Here is a 27,402-nt window from a genome sequence, read left to right on the forward strand (position 1 = left end):
CCGCCCCGCGCTCCCCGCGCACGCGCAGTGCCCGCCCCGCCGCCCGCCATGGCGGCGCTGCCGCTGCCGCCGGGGCTGCGCCGGCGGCTCCGTGAGGGGATCCCGCAGGACCCCGCCCGGGAGCTCCTCCGGGAGCCCCCTCAGCTCCCCGCTCAGCCCCTGCCGCCCTTCACCTTCGCCCCCCGCCGCCTCCGCCTCGGCCCGCAGCACCCGCTGCTGGAGGTGAGGCTCCCCCCGCAGCAGGGGGCTCGGCGCGGTGTTTTACAGCCCTGCCCGCCCGCCCACGGCCCTCTCTGCTCCTCTCTAGGACGGGGACGTGCACAGGCACCTCTACCTGCAGGGCGTCCTCACCAGCCTCGAGGAGGTGGCCGAGAGACCCAAGTAAGTGAGGCGGGGGCTCGTCAGCATTGTACAGCATTGTACAATACTGCGGGAGAGCCCTGAGCCGTGGGGTCCAGGAATGGTTCGAGTGGGAAGGGACCTTAAAGCTCATCCAGTTTCACCCCCTGCCGTGGGCAGGGACACCTTCCACTGTCCCAGGTTGTTCCGAGCCCCGTCCAGCCTGGCCTTGAACTGATCTTGGACATCCTCAAGCTCTCTGGGCAACTGCAGCCGGGGCAGCTCCAACAAGGAAGGCTAAGCCCGGGACAGAATCTTTGCCTTGCTCTTGTATGTAAAATCGAGGAAGTACTTTGAGTGTTGTGTGAGGTTTTCCAGTGGATACCTGTTAAAAAAGCATTGGCACAACATTATCATCCATAACTGCGACATTAGGGTCAAACAGCACTTATTTATCACTTATTGTTTATTATTCATCAAAGGATGACAGGATGATAATAGAGATGATCCTGAAGCCATAATTGCAAATAAGAGTAATTAAATGAAAGTGCTCAGCCATTGGAACGGGCTGCCCAGGGAGGGGGTGGATTCTCCATCCCTGGAGGTGTTTAAGGATGGACTGGATGTGGCATCAGTGCCATGGGCTGGGAACCACGGCGGGGTTGGATCAAGGGTTGGACCTGATGATCTCTGAGGTCTTTTCCAACCCTGTTGATTCTATGATTCTGTGATAATTGCAAATAAGTTTCCAATGGCACATGTTTCTAACTGCCAGCACCATCACGATCTTGGTTCCATTGCACCTGGCATTTAATTTATTACTCATAAAAGATGCCACTAGTGTTCGTCTGGTGGGAGGTGTCCCTGCCCATGGCAGGGGGGTTGGACTGCAGGGTCTTTATGGGCCCTTCCAGCCCAAACCATCCTGGCATTCTGTGATGAGGTCACCTAGAGGGCTGTGTTCAGCTGACACTGAGGCTCTAACTCAGCTCAAGGCGTGGCTGTCCCGATTTCCCCGCAGGGTGTCCGAGTTCAGCTGCCACATCTCCGGGTGCTGCCAGGTGTTTGACACGCTGGAGGGCTACGAGCACCACTACAACAGCCTGCACAGGAACGTCTGCTCCTTCTGCAAGCGCTCCTTTCCCTCAGGGAACCTCCTGGATATCCACATCTTGGAGTGGCACGACTCGCTCTTCCAGATCATGGCCGAGAAGCAGAACATGGTGAGTTGCCGTGCCCAGCCCTGGGCTCGGGGCTGGAGTGCACTTGTCTCTTCCAGTTAGGTCTTTTTTCCCTCTCCTTGCCTTTCAGTACAAGTGTCTGGTGGAAGGCTGCCCGGAGAAGTTCAAGAGCAGCAAGGACAGAAAGGATCACTTGGTGACTGTGCACCTTTACCCTGCTGACTTTCGGTTTGATAGACCCAAGAAAGTGAAAAGGTAACTGCAGAACTTTCCTCCTCTCCTATGAGGAAAGGCTGGGAGAGTTGGGATTGTGCAACCTGGAGTGGAGAAGCTTGGGGGTGACCTAATTGTGGCTTTCCAGGGCCTGAAGGGAGCCTGCAAGAAACATGGAGAGAGAGTTTTCACAAGGGCCTGGAGTGCCAGGACAAGGGGGAATGGCTTCAAAATGAAAGAGAGGAGGTTTAGATGGGATATTGGGAAGGAATTGTTCCCTGGGAGGGTGGGGAGGCCCTGGCACAGGTTGCCCAGAGAAGCTGTGGCTGCCCCTGGATCCCTGGAAGTGTCCAAGGCCAGGTTGGACGGGGCTTGGAGCAACCTGGGCTAGTGGAAGGTGTCCCTGCCCATGGCAGGGGTGGGACTGGATGAGCTTTAAGGTCCCTTCCAACCCAAACCATTCTGTGATTCTAAGTGAAGTGTGTCCTGCTCCCAATACTTGAGGGAGCAGCAGGTTGAGGATGGGAGAGCAGAGTGGCTTGGCCAGCCAGTGATGAAAAGGTAACGGTCACCTGTGGCATCAGTAGGTCAGCTAAAGGACAGTCCTCAGGGAATTGAGCCTGTGGAATGAGTTGGGCTTTTTGGAGTGAAGAGAAGGACCTGGGGAGAGAGCTGCGTGTATTCATTAAGTAATGGATACTTAAACAGAAACTCACACAAGCCCCTCTCTCTGGAGCCTGTGCCTCCGTGCACTAACTCATCCCAGCTGGACTTGTTTCCTCATGAAATATCCCTGGCTCTGGGCTTACGTGGCAGCCACTGAGCCAGGATGTAAAACTGTGTCCCTGCAGTGTCCCCAAGCACACGAGCTGTCCCACGGAGCAGGGCCCCAGCGTGCCCATGGAGGTGAGCGTGGAGACGGCGGGGCAATTCCAGCTGGACCCCATGGAAACAGGGCCTGCTGAGGACATGGAGATCCCTCAGCCTGCAGCCAGCCCTGGCCCCTCGCTGCCAGAGAAACGGCTCTACAGATCCAGGTCTGTGCTTTGGCCTCCACGGGCCAGAGAGTCTTACCAGCCCTTGGCAGTGCTCAGTGTGTTCCTGTGCTGGAGATGAAAGAGGCAGGAATTCCATGCGTGTTTTCAAAGGCATTTTTAATAAGAGGAAAGCGTGGAAGGGCAGAACAGGCCACTGCAGTGTTGGCAAGGTCCTGTTAGTCTGCCCACCCAGGATCTCTTCTCGGGGTATTGCAGGATGGTGCTTCTGCTCTCCTGCTCCTCACAATCAACCACTGCAACTGCCCAGTTACTACCTTTGGTAACACTTACACATGGTTGGAAAAAGGGGAGAGGCCTCCAGAACAGGAATATGCGGAATACACAGGAAAGCCAACCAGGATTTCACCCATTTTTTTCTTACTTTGTTCATTTAGATGTTCTGCTCTTTCCACTCTGGGAGCTTAAAATGCCACACAGAGCATTGCCATGAGGGATAGGCTATTAATGTGACTCAAAGTCTGTCTCCCTTTCCAGGATCCCATCCACAATTTGCTTTGGACAAGGTGCCACCCGAGGATTTAAAGGACCAAGGAAGAAAGTCTGAAGGTCAGACTTGTGCAGGATGAGCAGATTTGTGCAGGATGAGCAGATGTGGGGCCGGTGCCGCCCACGCCGTGGGCGAGCAGGGATATTTCCAGTTCCCACTCCACACTGGGAATAAGCCACCCAAACCAATTAAAGCTCCACCAGCATTTGAACACGGGTTTGTGATGTCAGACGGAATTGGGCCAACCTGACTGAGTTAAGAATCCTCAGGATTTTAGAAAGGGGAACCCAAAATGTGTGGCGAGGTGTTAAGGAAACTGTCCTGCAGCTGAGGCTGCACAGGATTGGGTGTTTTATTTTTTTGCCTTTTGGAGGAAAAAAACAGATTCAAGAAATTCCAAGACAAAATCTGCTGACTGCATGGAAGCTGTGAAAAAAGAAAACAGGGCAAAAAAGGTGTTGGTCCTTAATTCTGACCTTCTCCATCTCGCTGAAGTCTCCTCTGCACCCTGGATCTCGCTGTGGAACCCACAAGAAAGGTCTGTCTGGCCCAGGAGAAACATTTCCACAGGGAGTTAAAATAAAGTGACTTCAGCCAGGTGAATAAATAAAAGGAATTTTTATAAAATTGCTTCATAGAGAGTTTAAATGGCATTTTGAAGGCAGAGTCAGACGTGCAAAATGGACCTCCCTCCTTTTGCTCCCAATACCCCCAAAATCAGGTTGGGATGGAAGTTTTCCCTCTTGCCTCTCCCTTCCTTTGTAATCTCGTCCTCCTGGGAAAAATTGAAAACACGGAGCCAGGCTCAGAGTGCTGCCACTGGTCTCGGGGTCCTGGTGAACCCTGACACTCAAAATTTATCCATAAAGGGAAAAAAAGAGGTTGCTGGGACGATGTTTATCCAAGAAGCTTAGGATCTATAATTGCATTTTTTCCCTTCCCCCTCTGTATGAGGAATAGAGGATAAAAGGGGCTTTGGAAAATCCTTGCAAATGGGAGCAGGGAATGATGTTTACGGAGATGCAGGAGATTTCCCAGTGAGTTTTAAAAAGCTTCGCTCTTTTTAAAACTCAGCCGGCTTGTCCAGCCTTAATCCCTGCTCCTGGAGTGCTGTCTCCAGCAGGCAAGGATCCCATATCTGCCCAGGGACATCTTTCAGCAGGGACCAAAAATCACTTTCCCACACCGGGAGCCCCTAATGAGGGTTTTTTTCCCCCCACTGGGGTATCTGGGAATGGGAATCAGGCCGCACGTCACTGGAGATGCCTGCAGGCTTTGGCACGTGATGGTACAAAGGTCAGGCAGGAGCAGCCCAACCCTCCCTTACGGGTTCAGGTCCACAAGTTTTGACCTGGGCATTCCTTTTTCCCCCTGAGTGCCTGCCCTTGCTAATGGAAAACAAACTGAACTTGCAATTACAGCCTCAGGGCTCGTGACTGGTCTCTTCTGGGACACCCGCTTTTCCCAGAGTCCATGGGCAATGAAGTCTGTCCCAGCTGGAAAAAATCCTTCTCTCAAGCCAAAACTTGAATTTCCCTTTTTTTTTTTTTGTTTTAAACACACACACAGAGCTGATCCATGCACGGAAACGGGGTGTCACCCATCACAGCTGGGGAGGAGCTTTGGACTCGCTCACGCTTCCGATTTCTGAGGAGAAAAAGATGCGTTGGGAAACATTCTGGGGATGAAAGCCCCCAAATCACCTGTTTCACTCCTGTTGCAGGAGAGCTGAAGGCACTGGTGTGGTGGAGGTGGATGCCAGGATGGAGAAGCAAAGGGGAAGGTCACAGCTGAGCCAGGGACACGCAGGAACCAGGCAGCTGCGCCAGCAGAGAGGTCAGAGAGGGTCTCCCCTGCAGCTTCCCCCAGAGCACGAGGGAGCAGCTCCAGGCCAGAGGCCACCACCTTTCTGGGACACCTGGGAGTCTCCCTGAGCAGCAGGAACTGGCACCACCCGGGGACACGAGGCCGGGCAAAGTGCACAGCCAGGTGTGAGAGGCAGCCATGGAGGGGTAGGTCCTGCCAGCCCCAGCGGGCACAGGGGGTGGGCAGGGTGGGTGCTGGGGGTCAGGGGGAGCAGGGGGCACAGGAACTGGGTGCAGGGTGTGGGGCAGCACCGGCCACATGGCTCTTGCCACTGTGTCTCCTCTGCTTCAGCCCGAGGCTCTGCAGCATCACCGCCCTACTGGGCACTGCCCTCCTCCTGCTGGCACCCAGCAGCACCCAGGTGAGCCACCCCTCTGCTTCACCCTCCTGCTGTCCCCTCTGATGAGCAGGCCCACCACGAGCGGTGCCACCCCCCTCTCTCCCTGCAGGCTCTGAGCAGCTCTGGGCGGAAGGGCCTGCCCACGGACCGGGATTTGGACAAGGAAATGTAAGAGGTGGACGTGCTCCCCACACCTTCAGGCTTGTAAAAGCCAACAGAGCAACACCCCAAAATGGAAAGCGTTTCAGGGGGGAATAAATTCCCCTTGGGCTTTGTGCCCCCTCAAAATTAAGAGGCTCCCAGCTCCACCTTCTCCCCCATATTGCCCAAACTCCCCAAGCATCTAGCCCCAGCTGGTTTCCCTATTCCTTTGGCTAAATTAGCCCATTTGCTCCCCAAGAGACTAATTTCTGCTTCCTGGGGTGGGGGGGAATCTTGCCAGGGTCCCTGACCTCTGATAGGGTGGAATTCCCCTGGGGCAGGGTGGTATTTAGCAACCTTTCCTCGCTGATTTTGCTCCCCTCTTCCAGCATCCCGGGTGTGGATGTGCTGGAGGAGTGGGAGCTCTCTGAAGAGGTGAAACCAGGTAGAAAGGCTGTGTCCAGAAGGGCCTGGCACCCCCCACAAGTCCAGGTAGAGCCAGAGGAGGATCGAGACCACCTCCACCACCCCCAGGACGACGCCAGGAAGGTGGATGTCCGTGAGCCACCCCGGATGCTGTCCCTGCAGGTGCAGAATGGCCCAGAGGAGGACCGAGACCATCTCTACCACAGCTGAGTGCAGATGTGCCCAGACTGAAATGAGGGGTGGGAGCTACCCCTGGGGCTCCCTGGGGGGACTCATCCTTCCCTACCCACCCTTGAGGCCTCCCCAATAAACCCACTCCCCTCTCCAACGTCCTGGTGGGCTCCTCGTTGCTGCCAGAAACCTGCTGCTAAGTACAGGGCCCTAAACCTGAGGGATCCCCTTCCTTGGGATTGCCCCAAGACCCCGAGCAGGGTGAGGATGATGCCCTGGGATGGGTGACTCAGTGCCACAGGCTGTCCCCTTCCCGGGGGACACACAGATCTCCATGAGTCTGCTCTTGCCCAGCCCAGCATCAGAGAGCAGTGTGACAGAGTGGAGGGTCTCAGTGAACCTCAGTGGGCTGCCTTTCCCAGCTGAGGCAGGACCTCAGAGAAGGACACCCCATGTCCCGGCAGCACCTAGAAAATGTTTTAATAGCAAAGGCAGAGGTGGTCCCCACTGCTGGTTGTCACCCCAAGCATTGCTTGCTGATGGGTCCCAGTCCCCTCCACGGGGTAAGGCAGAGGGGCAGCAGGTGGCTCTGGGGACCTGCACCACTCTGGGGATCTGCACATGCCCGGGGAACTTGCACATCCCTGGGGACCTGCACATCCCTGGGGACTGCAGCTCCTTGGGCTCAGCTGTCGGTGAATTTTGCCTTGCGCTTCTCCACAAAGGCCGTCATCCCCTCTTTGCGGTCATCCTGGAAGGAGCAGAGAGGTGAGGTTTGGGGGGCTGTGGCAGCCCCACTATCCCCCCACCATGGGGCTGATCCCCCCCCACCATGGGGCAGATCCCTCTACTCACAGTGGCAAAGGTGGCGTAAAAGAGACGCTTCTCTGTCCTGCTCCCCTCTGTCAGCGTCGTCTCAAAGGCTGAGAGCAAGGGAGAAGTTGGGGAGACCCCTCTGCCTGGCCCCACAGCCCCCCCCAAGGGGTTCCCAATTGGCCCCCCAGTCCCTACCAGCATTGACTGACTCCTTGGCCAGGGCAGCCACCAGCTTGGAGTTGCTGGCGATCTTCTCAGCGCAGGCGATGGCCGCGTCCAGCAGCTTCTCCACGGGGAACACCTTGCTGACCAGACCTAGGATGGGCAGTGGGAAGTGGGGGGGTGGCTCCCTGCTGGCCCTTTGCAGTGCCAGGGCTGGCCCACGCCCCTACCTGCCTCCTTGGCCTCCGCTGCTGAAATCCGGTCCCCGGTGAGCACCATCTCCATGGCCAGCGACTTCCCCACCGCCCTGGTGAGCCTCTGCGTCCCGCCAGCACCTGGATGCATGTAGGGAAGGGGAAGGTCCAGAGAGGGATAGCTGGGTGTCCCCACTCCAGCCGGGATGGAACCCCCTGGCCGGTGCCCGCCGCTCACCTGGGATGGTTCCCAGCAGGATTTCGGGTTGCCCGAACTGCGCCTTCTCCCCGGCGTAGATGATGTCGCACATCATGGCCAGCTCGCACCCGCCACCCAGCTGGGACAGGGGAGGCACGGGGGGTCAGGGGGTGGCACTGGGGGGTCAGGGGGTACAGGGAGAGGCGGGGGGCACTCACGGCGTAGCCATTGACAGCGGCGATGATGGGTTTACGGACGACGGAGACCTTGTCCCAGCCGCCCAGGAAGGCGCCGTTGTAGCACTCCTGGAAGGTTTTATTCTGCATCTCCTTGATGTCCGCTCCGGCTGCAAAGGGAAGTGGGCTGGGACACCAACTCCTCCCCCAACCTTCCCCAAAATTTTGGGATGGGGAGAGGCGTCTTCGCCCTACCTGCAAAGGCTTTCTGGCTGCCGGTGAGGACGATGGCTCCCACCTGCGGGTCACTCTCCATGGCCTCCAGCGCCTGCCGCAGCTCGGCCATCAGCCCCTCGCAGAGCGCGTTCAGCGCCTGCGGCCGGTTCAGCTGGATCAGCCCCACGTTCTTCTGCGCCCCCGTCTTCTGCACCAACAGGTACTGGAACGTGGACCCTGCCGCCGCCCCGACACCGGCCCGTGAGCCCACCGGCTGCCGGGCACGGGGTGAGACCCCTGACAACCCCTGGCCAGGTCCGGCCGCCGCCCCGCGCTATATTAAGGCGACCTTCACGCCAGCGGTCACCGGCAGCCGGCGGGGACGTGTCCGCGGGTCTCGGCTCGGGGGAGCTGCCGGTGTCACCCTGCCCTGGCAGGTGCAGCCCCGGGACCACCCTGTGCCGGGACGGCGAGCCACCGGTACCGGGGCATGGCGCAGGCACCCTGGGACCTGCTGCACAGCCCAGGGACCGCGTGCCCGGTGCTGGGACCGTACACGGAGCAGGGACCCCGTCCTGGTGCGCAGTCCAGGGACCGCGTGCAAGTTGCTGGGCACATGCCCGGTGCTGGGACCGTGCCCGGTGCAGGGACCCGGTGCTCACCACCCCCTCCGGCCAAGCCCACCCCCCGCCATCCCCCGGTGCCATCCCCGTGCCCCGGTGCTCACCGGCGCTGCAGCCCCGCGTGCCGGCGGGGTTGCGGAGCGGCGGCGGGGGCCGCGCCCGGGGCAGCGCGGCGGCGGCGGGGCGGAGGAGGGTTCGCAGCGTGGCGGCCATGGCGGAGCGCGGAGAGCGGCCCCGCCCACCGCGCCGGCCCCGCCCCTCCCGCCGTCGCCCATTGGCCGAGGCGGCCCCGCCCCGCCGCTCGCCATCCCCATTGGCCGCGGCGGCGCCGTGGGGCGGGGCCGGGACCCCCGGTCCCGCTGAGGGGGCACAGGGCCCGCCCCCAGCCCGGCGCGGGGGGTCCCGCCGGCAGCGCCGCCGAGCCGGGGGGGCCGGGCCGCGGGATTAGCGGGGCTTAGAGCCCCGGGGGGAGCGCAGGGGGGATTCCCCCGCCGCCCCCCGCGCGTGGGGTGGGGGGTGTGCGGGGGGGCGCGGCGGGAGCGCGGCGGCGGCGGGAGCGCGGCCGGGGAGGAGCGGAGCGGAGCGAGCCGGCGGTGCCCCGGGCCCGGTGAGTACCCCGGGTGGGGAGGGCGGGGGGGGGGAGTGTGCCCCGCGGACGGGTGTGCGCGGGTGTGCGGGAGCGTCTTCCACAGGGCTGTGCGGGAATGTGAAAGCATCATCCACAGGGATGTGCGGGAATGTGAAAGCATCATCCACAGGGATGTGCGGGAATGTGAAAGCATCATCCACAGGGATGTGCGGGAATGTGAAAGCATCATCCATAGGGATGTGCGGGAATGTGTGGGAGCATCATCCACAGGGATGTGCGGGAATGTGCGGGAGCGTCATCCACAGGGATGTGCGGGAATGTGAAAACATCATCCATAGGGATGTGCGGGAATGTGCGGGAGCGTCATCCATGTGGATGTGCGAGAATGTAGAGGAACATCATCCACGCGGGTGTGCGGGACTGTACAGGAATATAATCCACGCGGGTGTGCGCGGGTGTGCGGAAGCATCGTCCACAGGGGTGTGCGGGAATGTAGAGGAACATCATCCACACGGCTGTGCGGGAGCATCATCCACAGGGGTGTGCGGGAATGTACGGGAGCATCATCCACAGGGGTGTGCGGGAATGTGCGGGAGCATCATCCACAGGGGTGTGCGGGAATGTGCGGGAGCATCATCGGCAGGGGTGTGCGGGAATGTGCGGGAGCATCATCCACAGGGGTGTGTGGGAATGTACGGGAGCATCATCCACAGGGGTGTGTGGGAATGTACGGGAGCATCATCCACAGGGGTGTGTGGGAATGTACGGGAGCATCATCCACAGGGGTGTGCGGGAATGTGCGTGTGCGGGCGCGTGCGGGAGCACCATCCGCACGGGTCGGGGGGAGCATCACCCACACGGGCGTGCGGGAGCGCGCGTGGCTGCGTGTGCAGGAGCATGTGCAGGAGCATCACCCACCCGGGCGGGGGGGAGCGCGTTTATGCAACCCGTGCGCTGCCGCGTGTGCGGTGACACGGGCGTGCGCGGCCCCGGCACCCGCGGGAGCGAGACGCGGCCGGGCGCGGTTGAGCGGCGGGGCTGTGCCTCCATCCCTCCCTCCGTCCCTGCGGCAGGTGCGGGATGCGGCGGAGCGCGGCGGCGTGCTGGGCGCTGGTGCTGTTGGCCGCCGCCTTCTGCGACACGGCGGCGGGCAAGGGCGGGCGCGGCGGCGCCCGGGGGGCGGCCCGCGGAGCGGCGCGGGGGGCGGCCCGCGCCCGGCCCAGGGCGGCCGTGCCCCGGTACGGCTCTGCCGGGGCCGCCCTGCGCGTGGCCGGGGCGGCGGCGGCGGGGGCGGCGGCCGGCGTGGCGGCGGGGGCGGCCCTGCGCCGGGCGCGGCTCTCCGGGGAGCTGCAGGCGGGGGACGGCGTCGAGTACCGCGACGGCAACTGGACGGCGGCCGCCAGCGCCTGGACCTCCGCCGCGCCCGCCGGGACCGCGCCGGGCCGGGCGCTGCCCTGGCTCTGCCCGCTGGCCGCGCTCCTCCGCCGCTGATGCATCCCGGGGGACCCGACCGTGCCCGGAACACCCAGGACGCCGCGAGGACCGGGCGCCCCACCGGGGGCTGAGCCCTGCGCCCCGGGATAGCAACAGCTCCTGGGGCTGAGCCCACCCACTGCCAGCGGGGCAGGACCCCCGCGGGAGCCCCTCCACCACCTCCCCCCATGCCGTGCCAAACCCCGCCGGCTCGGGCACCCCTTTGCACCGCGCCTCTGTCCCTGGCCTCGCGAGGACGAGGAGGCGACAATAAAGCTGGACAAAAGCAGGTGTGGCTGGATGTGGGACGAGGGGCTCTGGGCAGGACCTTGGGATGGCCACTGCCCGGCCCCCTGCCCACACAGGTTTTATTTCAGGATGGAGGTCCCTGAGCAGGCCAAGGCTACAGCAATGAAATGGCTCCCCAGGGATTTTGTCCCAGCCGGAGGCACCAGCTCTGCCCCAGGCCCCATGGAGTGACACCACAGGGCAACCTCAGCTGCCACCATCGGCATTCTGTCCCTCCGGTGCTTTGCCTGGAACCAGGAGCTGCCCCAGCAGAGCCACTTCAATCACACACCAGAGCTCCCTGCTGAGGTGTCCCCAGCCCCGTGGGGCACTGGGGTGTCCCCTGCCCGCACAGCTGCAGGCAGTGCCTCTCTTCCATGGGACAGGTCTCAGTCCAGTGTCACCCTGCCCAGGCGTCCCGCTCGGAAGTCCCGCAGGAACTCGTAGGCAGCGGCCGTGTAGTTGAGCATCGTCACGTTGACATTCCCTGGAGATGGCAGTGGATGCAGGAGGGTCAGCAGGGACCCCCAGACTCCCAGCCCTGTGCCCCAGAGCCCCCCAGGCACTCACCTGTGCCCGTCAGCACCGTCACCTTCTGTGTGCGGCCCTGGGCGAGGGCCACGTGCTTCAGCACGGGCTCGATGTGGTCACAGGGCTCGCCCAGCCCGTAGTGCTGCACGTACCTGCCGGAGGGACAGCTCATCCCACACTCCCCACAGCATTCCCGGGGATGGGGGCTCCACAGCCCTCCCGGGACCCCTCCCCGGCTCCCCTGCAGCTCACCCGAACTGCTGCTGCTTGTTCAGGGTGTACAGCAGGTAGTCAGCCATCATGTTCTCCCCCACCATGTGGTCATGGATGGCTCCTGGAAAAGAGGGTCAAGCCCCAGTTCCCCCAAGCCCTTGCTGAGCCCTGGCCAAGCCTCCCACCATCCCTGTGGCACCCAGGGGCCCTGAGCAGACTCCCAACCTGGCCTCAGGCACCAGGCCCGAGGCCATGTCTGGGGACTCCCCCCAGCCAGCCACGGCCTCCACCTCACCACACAGTGCCAGCTTCATGCCCGTCTCCACATCCCCCAGCTTCGGGGGCAGCACACCAGGGGTGTCCACCAGGTACATCAGGGGCTTCTCGCAGACCTGGGGAAAGCAGGGCTGGTAATTAGCACCATGGACTCCCACGTGGCTAATGAGCTGACGTTAAGGTCCTGCTGGAAAGGGGACCTGAGCAACCCTGAGATCAGTCTGTGGGCATCAAGGTCTGTCCAGGATGTGGGAGGCAGAGCCCACCCAGCCGCTGTGCTGCAGGGACAGTACCTGGATCCTGGTCAGCACTGCCCTGGTGATGCCCGGCTCGGCCCCCACCACCGTGGCTTTCCCTGGGAGAAAAAGGGACATGGTTATGAAAGCAAGGGACACTGTGCCCCACCTCCTCCCCAAGCCCTAGCACCATGGAGAAATACCCTTCTTGAGGTGCAGCCTCCGCAAGGAGTTGATGAGCGAGGATTTGCCCACGTTGGGCACGCCGATCACCAGGATGTTGAAGTCGGAGCTCTGGAAGCCAGGGAAACATGAGCAAGGAACACTGGTTATCAGCCATCCACCCCAGCAGTGAGGGGCAGCAGCCACAGCCAACCCCCTCCCGGGGTTTGCTGGCAGTTCTGGCACGTGCAGGAGCTGCCTCGTCCCTCGGCTGGAGAGGGAGGTGACCCTCCCTCTGCTCTGCACTGGGGTGGCCTCACCTTGAGCACTGTGGGCAGTTTTGGGAACCACAGTATGAAAAAGATTTAAAAGAGAGTCCAAAGGAGGGATATGGGAATGGGGAAGGGCCTGGAGGGGCCACACAAGGAGGGGCTGAAGGCACTTGGTCTGTTCAGCTGGAGGAGACTGAGGTCAGACCTCATTGGTGACCAGTGACAGGACCCAAGGAAATGGCTGGAGCTGCGTCAGGGCAGGGTCAGGTTGGATCTCAGGGAAAGGTTCTTCCCCCAGAGGGTGGTTGGACACTGACCAGGCTCCCCAGGGCAGTGGGCACGGCCCCAAGGCTGCCAGAGCTCAAGGAGCGTTTGGACAATGCCCTCAGGGACAGGGTGGGATTGCTGGGGTGTCGTGGGCAGGGCCAAGAGTTGTCCTGGATGATCCTTTGGGTCCCCTCCAGCTCAGGATATTGTGACTCTGTGTCTCACCTCGGCCCTGTGGTAGCGTGGGCCCTCAGCCACCAGCCGGGCAACCAGGGGGACGATCTGCAGGGAAACAGGGACAGGGGCTGGCACTCTGCAGCAGCCACAGACACTGTGCCAGGGGGCTGAGCAGAGGACTTGGGACAGCTGGAAAAGAGGATCACGCCGGAGCAGCCACCTGGGGCCCTGAAGGCTGGGAGCTCCCAGCGAGCAGGGCTGGGCTGCAGCCCCGTTACCTTCTTGACCCCGACATCGCGCTGGCAGTCGGTGAACACCACCTGCGGGCACCCCTGCTCCTTCAGCCGCTCCAACACCGCCTGCGGGGCATGGGAAGAGCCTCTGCTGTCACCTCCCTGTGCCCCCACTGCTGCCCCTGCCCAGCCCAGCCCTGGCGCTCACCGGCTGCCGGCGGGGATCAGCCAGGTCCATCTTGTTCAGCACCAGGACGTGCGGGCGGATGCCCAGAGCCTCCTTCAGCGCGGGGTTACGGCCCGACACCGGGATGTGGCAGTGCTAAGGGCAGCAACTGGAGACAGCCATGGGAGAGGGGGGACACGGGGCTGGGGAGGGAGAAGGCACGCTCTGGAGGGAGAACAGGTGTCTGGAGAGGGACGAGGGGTGGTCTGGAGAGGGAGAAGGGATGGTCTGGAGGGAGAAGGGATGCTCTGGAGGGAGAAGGGATGCTCTGGAGGGAGAAGGGATGCTCTGGAGGGAGAAGAGGTGTCTGGAGAGGGACAAGGGGTGGCTGGAGAGGGAGAAGGGATGGCTGGAGGGAGAAGGGATGCTCTGGAGGGAGAAGGGATGCTCTGGAGAGGGAGAAGGGATGCTCTGGAGAGGGAGAAGGGATGCTCTAGAGAGGGAGAAGGGGTGCTGAAGGGGGACAAGGGGTGGCCTAGAGGGAGATGGGGTAACTGGGGAGGGAGAAGGGGTGCTCTGGAGAGAGACAAGGGGTGGTCTGGAGAGGGAGAAGGGGTGGCTGGAGAGGGACAAGGGGTGGCTGGAGAGCGACAAGGGCTGTTCTGGAGGGAGAAGAATTGCTCCGGAAGGGGAGAAGGGGGTGAGGGAGATTTATTTTTTTTTTTTTTTTAAAGTGGGTGCGGAGGATATTCGAGCGTCGTGCACCTCCACCAGGCAGTCAGCGCGGCGCAGCGCCGCCTGCATCTGCCGCAGCCCTGCAACAACAACAACAAAACAGCGCCGGGGTGAGCTCGCCCCTCTGTCTGCGTGTGTGTGTGAGGAGGGCTCAACCCACCACCTCACCTTTCGCCATGTGCCGCGGGAACCAAGAGGCCACATCGCGGCCGCCGAAGTCGAAGCGCTCCCGGAACGCCCCGGCCGCCCTCAGCGGCCCTGCCCACACCCTCATGGCCTCCGGCGCGTCACTTCCGGCGCGACACCGGAAGGGGCGGGAGTCGCATCCATGGCGGAACCGCAGCCTCAGGGGGGCCCGGGAGGCTCGGCGGCATCTCCCGGGGGCGCCGGGGGTGTCGGGGCCAGCGGTGGGCACTCTGTGCCCACCGCTGGCCCCGGCACCCCCGGCGCCCCCGGTTCTGCTCCTCAACCCGGTGCGGCCGCCTCTACCCCTCAGCCCGCCCCGCAGCCCGGCCCGGCGCAGGACCCGCTGGACGACCCGCGCTACACCATCTCCAGCACCAACTGGTATTAAAAACCAACACCGCAGCCCCTTCGCCAGGAGGAGGATTAGGATTGGAAGAAAAGCCTCCGCGGGCGCTGGCGGCTTCTTAATAAAAAAAAGGAGACCGAGCGGCACAAAAAGGCAGCAGCGAAGCAGCGGGCGCGTTTATTTGGCCGCCCCCCCTCAGGGCTGAGGAGGAGGAGGGATGGGAGGCTGGAGGAGGTGGTTGAGCCGCTCGGCCTCCCGCCAGCCCGAGAGCAGCGCGCCGTGGGTGGTGGAGTAGAAGGTGCGGTGCGTGGCCTCGCCGGCGAAGAGGAGCTGCAGGGGCTGCGGGCGGGGCGGACGGTGAGCCGAGCCGTGACAACCCGGCCTCGCCCCCCCGAGCCCCTGGGGGGCATCGCCGCGGAGACACCGGCGAGCGGGCGCCCTCCCTTCCCCAAACTTTAGGGAAGGGGGGTTGCCCCCACCGCCGTGGAGCTCGGCAGGTGAACACCCCCCCAAAGGGTGGGAGCAGTGCTGCCTCCCTGCGCTGCTGGAGGTGCCCTGTCCCCCCGCCCCGCTGCACCCCCTGCATCCTCACCCGGGGGTCCTGGGGGTCCTCGGGCAGGGGCTGTGCCAGCACGTCGATGTCGTCCCCGGAGCTGCCGACGGCCACGTAGCTGTAGGAGCCGCGGGTGTAGGGAGCGCTGTGCCAGCGGGACCGGAGCACGCTCCTGGGGGCCGGCAGGCTGGGGTTCCCTGCGGGGAGGGCATTGGGGGTGGGATCCTGGAATCCCCCGGGGGTTGGGGCGGGCAGGGAGGGCGGGGGCGGCACCTGTGAGCCTGCGGAGGAGGCGGGTCATGGCGCTGAGCACCTCGGCGTCGCTCAGCGTCTCCATGTACTCCGACTCCTTCCCCGCGATGAAGCCGCAGAGGACGTGCCCGTGCCTGGGCAGGGACACAGAGCTCAGAGCTGCTGCTCGCTGGGGCTGTGGTGCCCCCCCTGCCCCACCTCATGGGCCACCAGCCACCCAGAGCAGGCCTGGGAGACGCCCCACATCCCCCTCACGTACTGCTCCGGGGGCTGGAGGACCACGAATCCGATGAGCTTCTTGAACCAGTTGGCCTCCAGGTCGGCGCTGGGCTCCTCCAGGGGCGACTCGTCCTCCCACACCACTTCCAGGAGCTGCTGCTCAGGTTCCCAGAAAGGCTGCTCGAACTCCAGGAAAATCTTGTTGTTGGTGCCAAAGCCCAGGCGGCGAATGGCCTCCACTTTCCACTCGGGAAGGGGAGGCTGGAAGAATTCCTGGTGGCATTCCTTGAGGAAACCTGCAGGCACAAGATCGGGCAGGAGATTGAGCAGGAGATCAGGCAGCTCTGAGCCAGGTTCCTAAATGGAATCTGAGATACTCTGCCCTCCCCAAGTCCCTTCCCAGCCTCCCCTCTCCCACTAGAATTCCCGTCTGAGAGGCTGGGAAGGGGTTTGGGCAATCCCTCCCCTCCACCTGCCCATCTCCAACCCTGCCGGCTGGTCGGAGGGGACAGGCAGAGCAAGGAGAAGGGTGGGTGCCCTCATTTCCTCACCCAGCGGGACAGTGATGATGACGTGGTCGGCGAGAAAGGCGTCCCCGTCTTCACATTCCACCCGGACAGGGAAATCCCTGGAATCGTCCCCTTCCTCGCGGAAGGACCCTCGCCACCGGATGGTCCTCACTGGCTTGTTGAGCAGGACGGTGCCCTCGGGCAGAGCCGAGAGGAGGCGCTCGGACAAGCTGCTGTAGCCGCTGCGGGAGGAGGCGCTGCTGGGGACGGGGTGGCCCCCGAAAGGCTGCTCCGCGTCCCCTGCGGAGCCCCGCGCTTACCCTGGGAAGGTGCAGTCCAGGCCGGGCAGCGACACGTACTCCCCGAAGGGCTCCAGAGCCACCAGGTCCATGCTGTGGGTCCCGCTGATGCAGCACTCCAGCTTGAGGCAGGCGGCGAGCACGGCCAGCTGGAGCCGCCGGGCCTCCTCCACGCCCCCCGCCATCGTGGGCACCCTCCGGGCGATCTCTGCCCGCAGGTACTGGCCCACGCTGGGCGCCGGCGGCTCCTTGGACCCCTGGAAGGCGCGGGTGGAGGCCAGGAGGGCGTAGAAGAGGTCGCGGGCTTCGCTCACCGCCTTAGGGCTCAGCACCCTCCCCGAGCTGCTGTAGGTGACGGAGGGCAGCGCGGGGTGTCCCCCCGCCTCTGCCTGCTGGTTCTCCTCCAGGGCAGCCTCCGGAGCCAGCAGGCCGTACTGGGAGGCCAGGCAGAACACGGGGTTCCCCGGCGAGGGGCCGTGGATCCAGTGTGCCCCCATCTCCGCCAGCCCCGACGCTGCCGGGAGGGAGGGACAGGCGGTCACCCCGAGCCATGCGTGTGGCAGGACCCCCAACCCCACGTGCCCCCCTAAAACAGCGGACCCGCCCCTGCCCCAGCCTGCGCTGTGCCACCCGTGACGGGCTCCCGTTTGATCCCACTCGGGAGGGGCCCCGCGGGGTCGGGGGTCAGGTGCAGCTTCCCCATCCCGGTACAGCCGCCCCAGCCCGGTGCCCCCGCCCCGCCCCAGCCCGGGCCCGCCCCCGGTGCCGCCCATCCCGCGTTCCCGGTGCCGCCCATCCCGCGTTCCCGGTGCCGCCCATCCCGCGTTCCCGGTGCCTCCCCGGGCCCCCCCGGCCGTACCGAAGGGGCGGGTGCAGACGCGGCCCCCGGGCCGGGCCGCCGCCTCCAGCAGCCGCAGGGAGCCGTGCCCGCGGAGCCGCCCCGCCGCCCCCAGCCCCGCCAGCCCCGCGCCCACCGCCACCACCCGCCGCCCGCCGCCCTCCATGGCCGCCCGACCCGCCGGGCCCGCCCCCGCCGCCGGCACCGCCCGCACCACAGCGCACCGCCCCCGGGAGCGGCGGGGAGGGAGGGAGGGAGGGAGAGGTGTACTGAGGGAGGCAGGCATGGAGGGAGGGAGGGATGGAGGGCGGGATGGAGGCATGGATGGATCGATGGAGGGACTGATGGATCGATGGAGGGATGGATGGAGGGATTGATGGATGGATACCCGTGGGTCCCGGTGCAGCAATGAACCAGCTGCCTGTGCCCATGGAGGGTGGGAGAAGGCTGCGGTGGGAAAAGGGACCCTTCCTGCGGTGGGGGCAGCCCTGAGACCACCTCCCCACCCTCCTCCTCTCCCCATCCCGCTCCTGTAGCCACCTTATGCCGCTCGTCCCGCTGTCCTGGCCCTACACATCTCAGCAGCTCCGGGCAGAGCTGCCCCCAGTGGTCCCCCTCACCTGGGATTTCCAAACCCTCATGGACACAATAAAGCTCTCTATCCCCAAGGCTGGCTGGTGTTGTTTTTGTCAGTGAGCATTCCTGGTGCCTGCCCCCCTGGCAGTGGTGAGGTACCGGAATGGTCCCAGCTGGGACCCCCAGAGCACCCACTGTGCCACTGCCAGCTGGGTCACCCCACTACACTCCTGCTGGCCTGGCAGCCCCCTGGAAAATGTTCACATGCAAGGAAGAGCCAGGGGTGTCAGAGCTGTGGTGCAGGCTCCTGAAATCCCCTTCGAGCATTTATTTTGGAGGGATTTTCGCCAGCCCCGGTTTTGCAGCAAGCAGCAGGATAGGAATGTGCGGCTGGGGCCATGCACTGCCTTGGAACATCAGCCTGGCGGCAGCTTCCTGGGGGGAACAGTGGCCCTGCAACCCAGCCCCAGCCCAGGGCATTTGGGGTCATCAGCTCCTAGGGATGGGAGGGGAGGGCAGGCATTCCCAGAGTGTTAGTGCTGATGACACAGGGACAGCCAGACAGCCATCCCTGGGGACCTCTGGTCACCAAACAGTGCAGGTAAATGTCTGACTTGTCTCAGCAGAGTCCTGAAACCCCTCCAGATGGAGACTTTCCAATTCCCTGGGGACCTGTCTAGGTCCAGCGTGAATCCCCCTGGGCTGTGACCTGGCACCAGGCCCCCTCACTGCTGTCGAGAAAGGTTTGGTCTTATCCATCCCCTCCCTCCCTTTCTGTGCCATGGTTGGGAGCTGCTCTCACAGCCAGACTCTGCAGGCCCAGCTCCCTCCCATCTCCTCATGGGCTGGGTGCTCTAATCTGCAGCCTGGGCAGCCACAGTGGGGTCGTGCTAGGGTCCCAGGATCACCACCATCACCTTGGGGCCCTTCCAGCAGGCTTGGTGGATCCTGCCCACCCTGACACCTCGGCTGACCCCTGTGGTGCCCTGTCTGCACGGTGCCACTGGTCTTTGAGGAGGTCTCAAGCAAGCAGGACAAACCCCAATGACCAAGGGATGTGTGGGAAGCACCATCACCACAAGCATGGCAGACCAGCAGGAAGGAGGGGACAGTAGGGACTGTCCCAGCAGGGACTGTCCCATCATGTCCTTGGGCTGTCCCAGCTGAGGGAGAGGGGCCAGGCCACCAGCACCTCCCTGGGAGCCACCACTCTACCGGGAGCCCTCCATCAGCTCCAGGATGCTGCTGTAGAGGCGCCCGGGGGCATCCAGGCCCCAGACAAAGTCCCAGTGGCACCAGTCGGGGATGTTGGTGTAGGAGATGAGGTGGGCAATGCGGGGCAGCAGCAGGCGGACATCCCTCCAGTCAGCTGCCCAGTCCTCCCCTCCCGACCACACCGCCGTGGGCACCAGCATCTTCTCCACCTGGTAGAAGGGTGGTGTATCCTGGAGGGACACAGGGAGCTCTGAGGAATGGCTGTCGTGGTCAACCCCTGCAAGGCAACCCACCCCTGCACCACCCTGGCATCTCCAGCTGCCAGCGCTGCCCCTGCAGCCTCCTACCTGGTGGTACACGGCGGTGTTTTTGCTGCCATAGTCAAAGGCTCTGAATTGTCCTGATTTCACCACCTGGGAGGAGAGGGTAGATCTGTGTGGGAGGCCAGCAAGTGCCACTGTGTGGGTCCAGCACCTCCCAGCCCCCTTGAAGGCCCACATCATGAGAAGGTGCTTGGAAGGGGTTTGGGCAAGTCCCTGCCCTCCACTTGCCCATCGCCAACCACGCCAGCTGGTTGGGGACAGACAGGACAAGGAAAGGTGTCAGTGTCCTCACCCATGGGATGTTGCAGGAGGAGGTGGCACCCCTGCAAAGCCAGACTTTCCACCCTTTTTAATGGTGATGTTTTTGCCTCCTGCTCCATGTCTGTCCCTAGCTCTGGGTTGGCAAACTGAGGTGTTGCACGTGACTCCTTGGCTGCCCTGGTGCCACACTCTTCCCTCTGAAAACCTGCTCATCACCAGCTGGGTGTGCAGGATGCTGCTGGATCTCCTTTAACAACCTTTTATGCCTCCCCTGTTGCCTATAATTTGGCTCTGCAAGGAGGCACAAGGGTGGGAGTCTCCAGCCTGGTCCGGTTTCCAGCAGGGCCAACGCTGCAGCTGCAGCAGGACTGGCAGAGCCCAGGCTTGGGGTGTCCAGGACCCCTTTGGGCAGGAGGAGATGCTCTTGGGTCCCGCTTTACCTCCTTTTCCAGGTCTCCCAGGCTCTCCTTGTAAAGCCTGGTTTCACCCACCAACACCAGGGTGCCCCCAAGCTCGCTCTGCCCATCCCTCCTCTTGTCCTGCCTGCCACAGTCCAGGGAGTACAGCCTGGTGTCCCCACAGGGCAGCTCATCCTGCATTCAGCACCTGATTTCTTGCCTTTACTTTCTCAGGATCTGCCAATATCCAAGATCCCTGAACTCTCACATCTGCCCTGGACACACCAGACTCCCTATGAAGGGCCCATCCCAGGGATGAAGCATCTGTGTTTCAGGGAACCTACCTGGGCCCAGTGAACTATGTTTTTGACAGAGGTCCCATCCGGATAGTGGGATGTGTACACATCCAGCCGTGTCTGCAAGGAGAAATATCCAAGCTATCATTGCTTTCCAATGGAGGGGAGCGAGGGTGGCACTGCCAGGTGATGTGTTTCCCAAAGCAGCCACTGCTGAGTCGTGCTGCCTAGAGAGCTGGGTCAGGCTTAGGAACATGATTTTCATTAAAAAAGACGGGTCAGGATGGGGATGAAGGATGGAGGATCCCTAGCTCCATGAGGTACCTTGTCTGAGCTCAGGGACAGAATCACAGGATCACAGGATCAGTTAGGTTGGAAAAGACCACTGAGATCATCAGTGTCACACCTGTGACCCAACACCGCCTTGTCCCCCAGCCCAGAGCACTGAGTGCCATGTCCAGTCAGTCCTTAAACACCTGCAGGGACAGTGACTCCACCACCTCCCTGGGCAGCCCCTGCCAACATCTAATCACCCTCTCTGTGAAAAAATTCTTCCTAATGTTCAACCTAACCCTCTCCTGGTGCAGCTAAGGACTATGTCCTCTTGTCCTGTCCCTTGTTCCCTGGGAGCAGAGCCCGACCCCCCCCGGCTCCCCCCTCCTGTCAGGGACTTGCAGAGCCAGAAGGTCCCCCCTGAGCCTCCTTTTCTCCAGGCTGAGCCCCCCCAGCTCCCTCAGCTGCTCCTCATAGGACTGTGCTCAAGACCTGAGGAACTACCTGTGGTCACCCAGATGCTGCTTCAGCACCCTTGGTGTGGGTGAGGAGGAGCAGGGGCTGCACCCCAGGGGTACAGGGGTGGCCACAGGGACAGGCAGCCCTAACTCAGAGGTGTTATCAAGTGCCACCTGGCCACTGACATTCACCCAGCAGAGCCTGGGGACTTTTCCTGCCCTGGGAGAAGAAGTGTGAGAGGGATCTGGCTCCCCCATCCCCTCCTTGCCTGACACACCCACCATGTTGAGGTTCTTCTCGTTGAAGCCCCCCAGCAGGAAGAGTAGGCTGGCGCAGGGTTTGTGCAGCAGCCTGTGCATGCACAGCTGGGGGAGGAACCTCCACACCCTCCTCACGTGCAGGGTCGCTTCCGTCCTGCCGAGCAGCAGCTGCGGGAGCAGAGGGCAAGGTGGATTTCCTGCATTCCCCTTCCTGCCCTCCCGCTGTGCAGAGATGTGTACAGCTCACTGCAGGAGCTGATTGAACACACACCAGAGGAATTAAGATTGAGGACTCCCCTCTCTCCCCCCACCTTCCCCAAGCACTGGATCCATTTTCCACTGCCATTAAAATCAACATGGCACAGCTGCTCTTTTCCAGGTGTTTTGTCCAGGAATTCAAGAAATTTCATCCTACAGATGGAAGACATGAACTCAGCTAAGTGACCATCCAGGACTGCATCTGCACCTGATCGTGTCTGTGCCAATGAATCAGCAGGAATTAGCTGTTTTCTGCCACATCAGATGTTGTGTCTGGGCATGAGCCCTTTCCTAGAACAGGTGAGGGCAGGAGGGCATGGAGAAATCCCTTACCGAAATCATCTTGAGATTCTTGTCCAGAAGGAAGGATATTTTCATGAAGGGACTTCTGCTGTGCTTGGCTGTCACCACAGGAGCCAGGGCAAAGAACATTTTGATTTTTTCAGCCAGTTCGGGCATGGCTGAGAACGCAATGAACGCTGAGAAAAGAGAAAAACAACCTCAGACTTGGTCCATCTTTCTCCTGGGTTTGCTCAGACCCAGATCTGTTTAGCTGGCATTATCTCCAGCTGGAATTCTGACATCTCTTGCCACCTTCCCGCTTATCATTAGTGCAAGAGAGGAGACAACACCTTCACCCCTGTGGTTGGAAGTGGCTGATGAAGCACTTCAAGGGATGTTAAACCTGCAAAGATGGACCTCTCTGCTTTCTTCTGACAGACACCAAAACGAACTTTTTCAAGGCAGCGTGGTGTGGAACCCCCAGGAACTCACCGATGGTGCAGCCCTGGGAGTAGCCAACGTAGTAGAGCTGCTTCTGCCCAGTCCTCTGCAGCACAAAGTCCACCATGGCCGGGAGGTCGTACATGGCCATCTCGTGAAAGCTGTAACACAGGAAGGGTGTGCTGGCTCTGGAGCAGCACCAGAACAAGCTCCCCTGTGAGCTTTGGCTGCCTTGCATTGCCTGGCTTAACATCAGGGGCTGATTTTCCAGGAGAAAATTCCTATGAGCTGGCTGAAACTGCAAGGACCTGAAGGCCTCCCTCCAGCCGTGGCATCATCCTGCCCTGAAAGGGCTTAGTCCTCTGTGAGCAGTAAATAAACTGTGCAGAGCCTGCCCAGCTGTGCATTCCAGGGCCACACACAGCCACCCCGCAGATCCAGAGCTGGATCCCACCAGGATAACAACTCCTAGGGATGCTCTTTCCCAGATGGGAGTGGAGCACCAGCTCCTGCCCGTGTGCCTGTTGGTGAGATGTGGTGAAACACAGACCTGCTCTATCAGGTTTTTCTGCAAGCATGTCTGTGAGCCTGGAAAATCCAGCACTGCTCTGAAGATTGGCTCTGGAGAGGCACTACCAGTTTAAAAAGGCCATTCGTGGGGACAAGGTTTCTGTGGACAATGCCTAGGAGGAGGGGAGGTGGCAGTGATGCCTGTGGGCAGCTCAGTGGCGTCCCTGTGGATGCCCTGGCACAAGGCTGATGTCCCTGCAGGACGGGTGTCCCCAGCAGGCAGCAGAGCCCTGTGCTCTCGGCAGCTGCAGGGAGATGCTGGCACTGTGTCAGCAGCAGGTCTGCACAGATACCTCCATCCTCCCTGGATACACCACCAGGAGCTCTGGGAGAGGCTGTGCCCAGGGATTAGGTGCTCTGACTTGCCTACTTGGAGGCACCCACCTCTGCCTTGAGGTTAGTGACAGGCAGGGATGTTTGCCAGGCTTTTGTAACACACTCCAGCCCACCTGAAATCCCAGAATTCAGCCTGGTCAGCTGAAAGGTGCTCGTGTCTGCGGGACCAGCTCGTTCCCCGGCTGTTTGCCAGCCAGACGTCATAGCCAGAGTCTGCCAGGATGAAGCCAAGGCTGTTGTTAGCCAGATTTTCCACCCAGTGGCTGCCTTCTCCGAATATCCCGTGCTGGAGAAACACCACTGGCTTGGCCCCTGGGTGCAAAAGAAAGAGCACATTTCCCTGACCCAGAGTTTTTCTATTTACTCACCCCAATTTAAGGCCAATAAAGCCTCTCCCTTGCACTGCCAGAGGACATACAATGTGCATTTTGGTGATGTCTCCTGGTGCTACAGCTTTGACTGCGAATAGGAGAAATCTGGTGGATTTGGTATTTTTGCTTTACCAACAAATACTCTCCTGGCCTGGTAAGGTTCATCCCTTCACCTGCTCACGTTCAGGGTTATGTTTTGCAGGTTTTGAGGGAAACAGAGCCGTACCTCTGTTCCTTGGCTTTTCTCTTCCATGAGGAATTCTGTTCAGGCGGATGTAGTAGCCGTCTCGAGTCAGGACTTCATACTCCTCACTGGGGTACCCTCTGTGGCAGATGATTTGGCTCTGGGGAAAGAAAAACCCAGGTGCAAAAATATCCATAGCCCAGGTGTTCATCTGACTCGAAGAGCACACCCCTCATCCACTGGGATGCCTTTGGAAAACCCAGGTGGGGTGTGGCAGCCGGGACATTGCTTTGCCCGGGCTGTCTCTGGGTCAGCCGAGGGCTTTTTGTGAGAGAGGAGGCTCTGTCCCGACCCCAATCCCGCCCCGCTGCGATGCCCAAGGGAAGAGGAGATGCTCAGTCCCGTCGTGCCTGTGAGCGGGAGGGCTGCTGCGGGGTTTGAAACGGCTCCAAACCCGGAGACTGAAGCCTAAAGGACTTACAGGCGGCTGCCAGCGGGGGCAGGAGGTGTCACGCCGCGCCCTGAGCTGATATGAGGGGCAGATAAGGTGGTGCATCGAACCTGCCCAGCTGGGCTGACTGGAAGGGCAATAGGATAAACCCCACAGGGTTTGTTGCACGGCTCCTGAGGCTCTGCCTGGGCTTTATTTATGCTGAGAACTCCCCAGCTCAGGAAGTTTCCATCTGGTGAAATCCAGCTGAGGTCCTGCCTACACTTCGCTGTGTCCCGAGGTTGGCAGGAGGGGTTAATGGCAGCCAATTTATCCCCCACATCTTGGGTCGACCTAAACCCACCTTCAGAGACTTCCAGGACTCACCTGGACGTGGCCCTGAGCAACTTGCTGCAGCTGCAGGACAGGAGCCACGCACAACTCTCTACCCTCTGGGAAGACATCTGGCCAAATCCAGGCCAGGATTATCCCCTTCCCTGACTGCCCTGCCGACAATCGCACTCAGTGCTGCCGTGCTGCCCTCTCCACGTGTGTACCCCCAGCCCTCCCTCCCCCAGCCGAGCGTCCCCAGGCTTCCCGAGTGGGAATCCAAAGCTCTCCCGACTCACAACGTTCATGGAAGCCTCGGGATTCAGAGCCTTTTTCTGCTCGCAGACGTCTTCGGAGTTCGTGGGTGCTTGTACGAGAAACAGGACTGCAATGAACAGCCACATCTTGTGCCTGTGTAAATAATAATAATGGTAATAATAACAGGAAGAATAAGAGCAATAACAACAACAATAAAAACAATAACACGAATGTTGTTATTATTGTTGTCGATTGTTATTATTATTAGTGAACATTGATATAAATGTCTGTTTCCAGTGTTGCTGATTACTCTTATTATTAAACACTGCTATAAATGTCTGTTTCCACTTGGTTGTGATGTGTTAAGTTTCTCATATATTTGAAGACCATATCAAGGCCTGGGCTGGGGAAGGGGAGGGGATTCCCAATTTCAGCTTCCATTACATTCTACACAGGGCTTTTTGAACTCCTCTGTGCAGACAGAATTGCTACTAGGCAAGAGCCTTTCTTATATTTTTAGTGGTAAAAAGAAGAGAACCAGCTCTATAATACAAGAAATAAAGTGCTAGAAAATACCACTGGGCCAGTTGTGATGCAGAGGGAATTAATCCAAAGGAGGAGTTTATGCTACAGAAAGAGCATATTTAGGTTGGCTGGGCTGTGACTATACCTATATCTATACTTTTTCTGTTTCTCTATTGCTTAGCTTTTGTACCCAAACCCCACTATGAACTGAAGGATTCTATGAACTGAAACTGGTAAAGCCTCATAGGAAGACAATTTATTAATTAAGCATAGCCTGAAAAAAACCAGAAACCCCTTTTATCACCTTAGAGACTCCTGACCTGAGCAGAGATCTATTTTTAATATACACAGTTAATACTATATATGATTTCTAATGTTTTGCTGGGCTCTTAAAAGGCAGAGCTTAACTCCAGCCCAGCAGCATGAATTGCAGGGTACTCTCTGCCTCCTTCTTCTCCTCCCGGTGGCTCTCCCACACCCTGAGACATATCTGCCCTCTGAAATATTCCCAGCAAGCCTCTCTACGGTATTACCAAGAAAAAAAAGCAATCAGTGCCTTTTCAGCCTCGGGAGAGCTCCAGCACAGGTCTGACCCAGGCAGAGTTCCAGTACGTTACCAGGCTGAGCCCACTGTGGTGTCTGAGCAGGCCGTGGGGGGGATGGAGGTGCCTCTGTCATCCCTGGTGTTATAAGGACCACGCTGTGTCAGAGCCCTGCCAGGCTGCCACCCTGCTGTGCCACCTCCAAATTACCAGCTGTGTGCTGATCACACCTGTGGTACCTCCCTCCCCTCGCCCACGTGGTCGTGGCTTTCATGCTTGCAAAGGATTATGTTTCCCAAAGCAGCCCAGAGTGGTGGGGGGAGGAATTCCGGCTATGGAGTTGCACCTTAAGCTCTTGATAGCCACAGTTAAAAAGATGCCAAAAGCTTTTCTTTGTAAAGGGCCATTTCCTAACTCCCGGGGTCATTCAGAAGAGTTCCTGGTGCAACAGGAGAACTCGGGCTCCACCAGCTCTACGAGGCCTCCGGAGCGTGCCGACCTCCCCATGGACACACCGTGGACAGGCCAGGCTTCAGCAGGAGGCACGTGGTCACTCCATGGCCCAGGCCCAGGCTCCACACAGCCCCAACAGCCACGGGGTGTCGTATTTGCAATGGGCAGTTTGCAGGAGCTCTGCAAGACTTTCCTGGAGGAGCACCCAGCTCACCTCCCCGAGGGACGGCAGCGCCAGGAGAGCTCGTGCAACGCTGCTGCTTGGCTGAAGGGACGGGTACTGCACAGAGCAAAGGTGTTTGTTCTCCACCTGCAGCCCCTGCCTGTCCAACCTGCACCTCTCCATAGCTTGGTGGCCACCTAAGAGCCCCAGCCTTTGGCTGCTCTGCTCGAGGATGGCTTTCCTGGTCACGGATTAATGGTTGCCTTCCAATGTCCACAGCAGCCGTGGTCTATGAGTGCTGTGTGGGTTGTGAAATCAGCCCAGAACTCGCACGTGTTGCTCCATCCTCCAGACTGTAATTTTCTGCCAGTGCCCCAAGCGCTGTGTGGGCGCTGTCCTCCTGATGGCAGGTGTGGCCAGGGCCTGCAGTCTTTCATTACCTCAGTGCTGCACCTTTGTCTGCTTCGAGCTTCCTCTGAAAATGTCTTCCCACTCCTGTGAGTGTAAAAATCCCACCACACAGAAACACAGAATCATGGAATGGTTTGGGATGGAAGGGACCTTAATGCTCATCTCATTCCACCCCCTGCCATGGGCAGGGACACCTTCCACTGTCCCAGGTTGCTCCAAGCTCCGTCCAACCTGGCCTTGGACACTTCCAGGGATCCAGGGGCAGCCACGGCTTCTCTGGGCAACCTGTGCCAGGGCCTCCCCACCCTCACGGGGAACAATTCCTTCCCAATATCCCATCTATGCCTGCCCTCTGGCAG

At 60.7% G+C, this 27,402-nt stretch overlaps 6 protein-coding genes across 12 annotated transcripts; 2 read left to right on the forward strand and 4 right to left on the reverse strand.

Moving 5' to 3' along the window:
- The first annotated feature begins 11 nt into the window (after window positions 1-11).
- On the forward strand, window positions 12-5,143 carry ZNF511 (zinc finger protein 511). 4 transcript variants are annotated; one of them, XM_064662131.1, is made up of 6 exons: window positions 12-381; window positions 1,335-1,562; window positions 1,651-1,775; window positions 2,585-2,770; window positions 3,266-3,337; window positions 5,002-5,143. In XM_064662131.1, the coding sequence occupies exons 1-5, from the start codon at window positions 49-51 to the stop codon at window positions 3,333-3,335; spliced, it is 942 nt and encodes a 313-aa protein (XP_064518201.1). In that variant the 5' UTR covers window positions 12-48; the 3' UTR covers window positions 3,336-3,337; window positions 5,002-5,143. The 4 variants fall into 4 exon arrangements, with proteins under 4 accessions (XP_064518201.1, XP_064518200.1, XP_064518199.1 ...); XM_064662130.1 differs by lacking the exon at window positions 5,002-5,143 and adding an exon at window positions 3,652-3,905 and having other exon boundaries at window positions 13-381; XM_064662132.1 differs by lacking the exon at window positions 5,002-5,143 and having other exon boundaries at window positions 15-222; window positions 308-381; window positions 1,361-1,562; window positions 3,266-3,905.
- A 1,534-nt stretch (window positions 5,144-6,677) lies between these two features.
- On the reverse strand, window positions 6,678-8,858 carry ECHS1 (enoyl-CoA hydratase, short chain 1). The gene is made up of 8 exons (XM_064662134.1): window positions 8,713-8,858; window positions 8,025-8,222; window positions 7,812-7,939; window positions 7,633-7,732; window positions 7,431-7,535; window positions 7,234-7,353; window positions 7,078-7,145; window positions 6,678-6,973 (listed from the first exon to the last, which is right to left on the reverse strand). Exons 1-8 carry the CDS (start codon window positions 8,819-8,821, stop codon window positions 6,908-6,910), a joined length of 894 nt encoding a protein of 297 aa, XP_064518204.1. The 5' UTR covers window positions 8,822-8,858; the 3' UTR covers window positions 6,678-6,907.
- An 87-nt stretch (window positions 8,859-8,945) lies between these two features.
- Window positions 8,946-10,959, forward strand: SPRN (shadow of prion protein). 2 transcript variants are annotated; one of them, XM_064662143.1, is made up of 2 exons: window positions 8,946-9,215; window positions 10,271-10,959. In XM_064662143.1, the coding sequence occupies exon 2, from the start codon at window positions 10,278-10,280 to the stop codon at window positions 10,686-10,688; it is 411 nt and encodes a 136-aa protein (XP_064518213.1). In that variant the 5' UTR covers window positions 8,946-9,215; window positions 10,271-10,277; the 3' UTR covers window positions 10,689-10,959. The 2 variants fall into 2 exon arrangements, with proteins under 2 accessions (XP_064518213.1, XP_064518214.1); XM_064662144.1 differs by lacking the exon at window positions 8,946-9,215 and adding an exon at window positions 9,245-9,677.
- Window positions 10,960-10,961: 2 nt separating this feature from the next.
- On the reverse strand, window positions 10,962-14,532 carry MTG1 (mitochondrial ribosome associated GTPase 1). The gene is made up of 11 exons (XM_064662145.1): window positions 14,395-14,532; window positions 14,242-14,306; window positions 13,534-13,638; window positions 13,371-13,451; window positions 13,141-13,197; window positions 12,418-12,508; window positions 12,272-12,333; window positions 11,998-12,094; window positions 11,742-11,823; window positions 11,529-11,641; window positions 10,962-11,445 (listed from the first exon to the last, which is right to left on the reverse strand). The coding sequence occupies exons 1-11, from the start codon at window positions 14,498-14,500 to the stop codon at window positions 11,348-11,350; spliced, it is 957 nt and encodes a 318-aa protein (XP_064518215.1). The 5' UTR covers window positions 14,501-14,532; the 3' UTR covers window positions 10,962-11,347.
- Window positions 14,533-14,910: 378 nt separating this feature from the next.
- Window positions 14,911-17,632, reverse strand: PAOX (polyamine oxidase). Of its 2 annotated transcripts, XM_064662140.1 has the most exons (7): window positions 17,450-17,609; window positions 16,612-17,104; window positions 16,334-16,533; window positions 15,823-16,078; window positions 15,585-15,697; window positions 15,351-15,508; window positions 14,911-15,097 (listed from the first exon to the last, which is right to left on the reverse strand). In XM_064662140.1, the coding sequence occupies exons 1-7, from the start codon at window positions 17,592-17,594 to the stop codon at window positions 14,954-14,956; spliced, it is 1,509 nt and encodes a 502-aa protein (XP_064518210.1). In that variant the 5' UTR covers window positions 17,595-17,609; the 3' UTR covers window positions 14,911-14,953. The 2 variants fall into 2 exon arrangements, with proteins under 2 accessions (XP_064518210.1, XP_064518208.1); XM_064662138.1 differs by having other exon boundaries at window positions 16,612-17,632.
- Window positions 17,633-17,765: 133 nt separating this feature from the next.
- Window positions 17,766-25,146, reverse strand: LOC135417730 (lipase member M-like). 2 transcript variants are annotated; one of them, XM_064662141.1, is made up of 9 exons: window positions 24,991-25,146; window positions 23,974-24,091; window positions 23,490-23,688; window positions 22,522-22,631; window positions 22,081-22,226; window positions 21,511-21,657; window positions 20,546-20,617; window positions 19,567-19,632; window positions 17,766-19,449 (listed from the first exon to the last, which is right to left on the reverse strand). In XM_064662141.1, exons 1-9 carry the CDS (start codon window positions 25,093-25,095, stop codon window positions 19,216-19,218), a joined length of 1,197 nt encoding a protein of 398 aa, XP_064518211.1. In that variant the 5' UTR covers window positions 25,096-25,146; the 3' UTR covers window positions 17,766-19,215. The 2 variants fall into 2 exon arrangements, with proteins under 2 accessions (XP_064518211.1, XP_064518212.1); XM_064662142.1 differs by having other exon boundaries at window positions 21,511-21,616; window positions 22,046-22,226.
- Window positions 25,147-27,402: the final 2,256 nt, after the last annotated feature.

The sequence above is a fragment of the Pseudopipra pipra genome, chromosome 8, assembly GCF_036250125.1.
Source record: "Pseudopipra pipra isolate bDixPip1 chromosome 8, bDixPip1.hap1, whole genome shotgun sequence".
Taxonomy (NCBI): domain Eukaryota; kingdom Metazoa; phylum Chordata; class Aves; order Passeriformes; family Pipridae; genus Pseudopipra; species Pseudopipra pipra.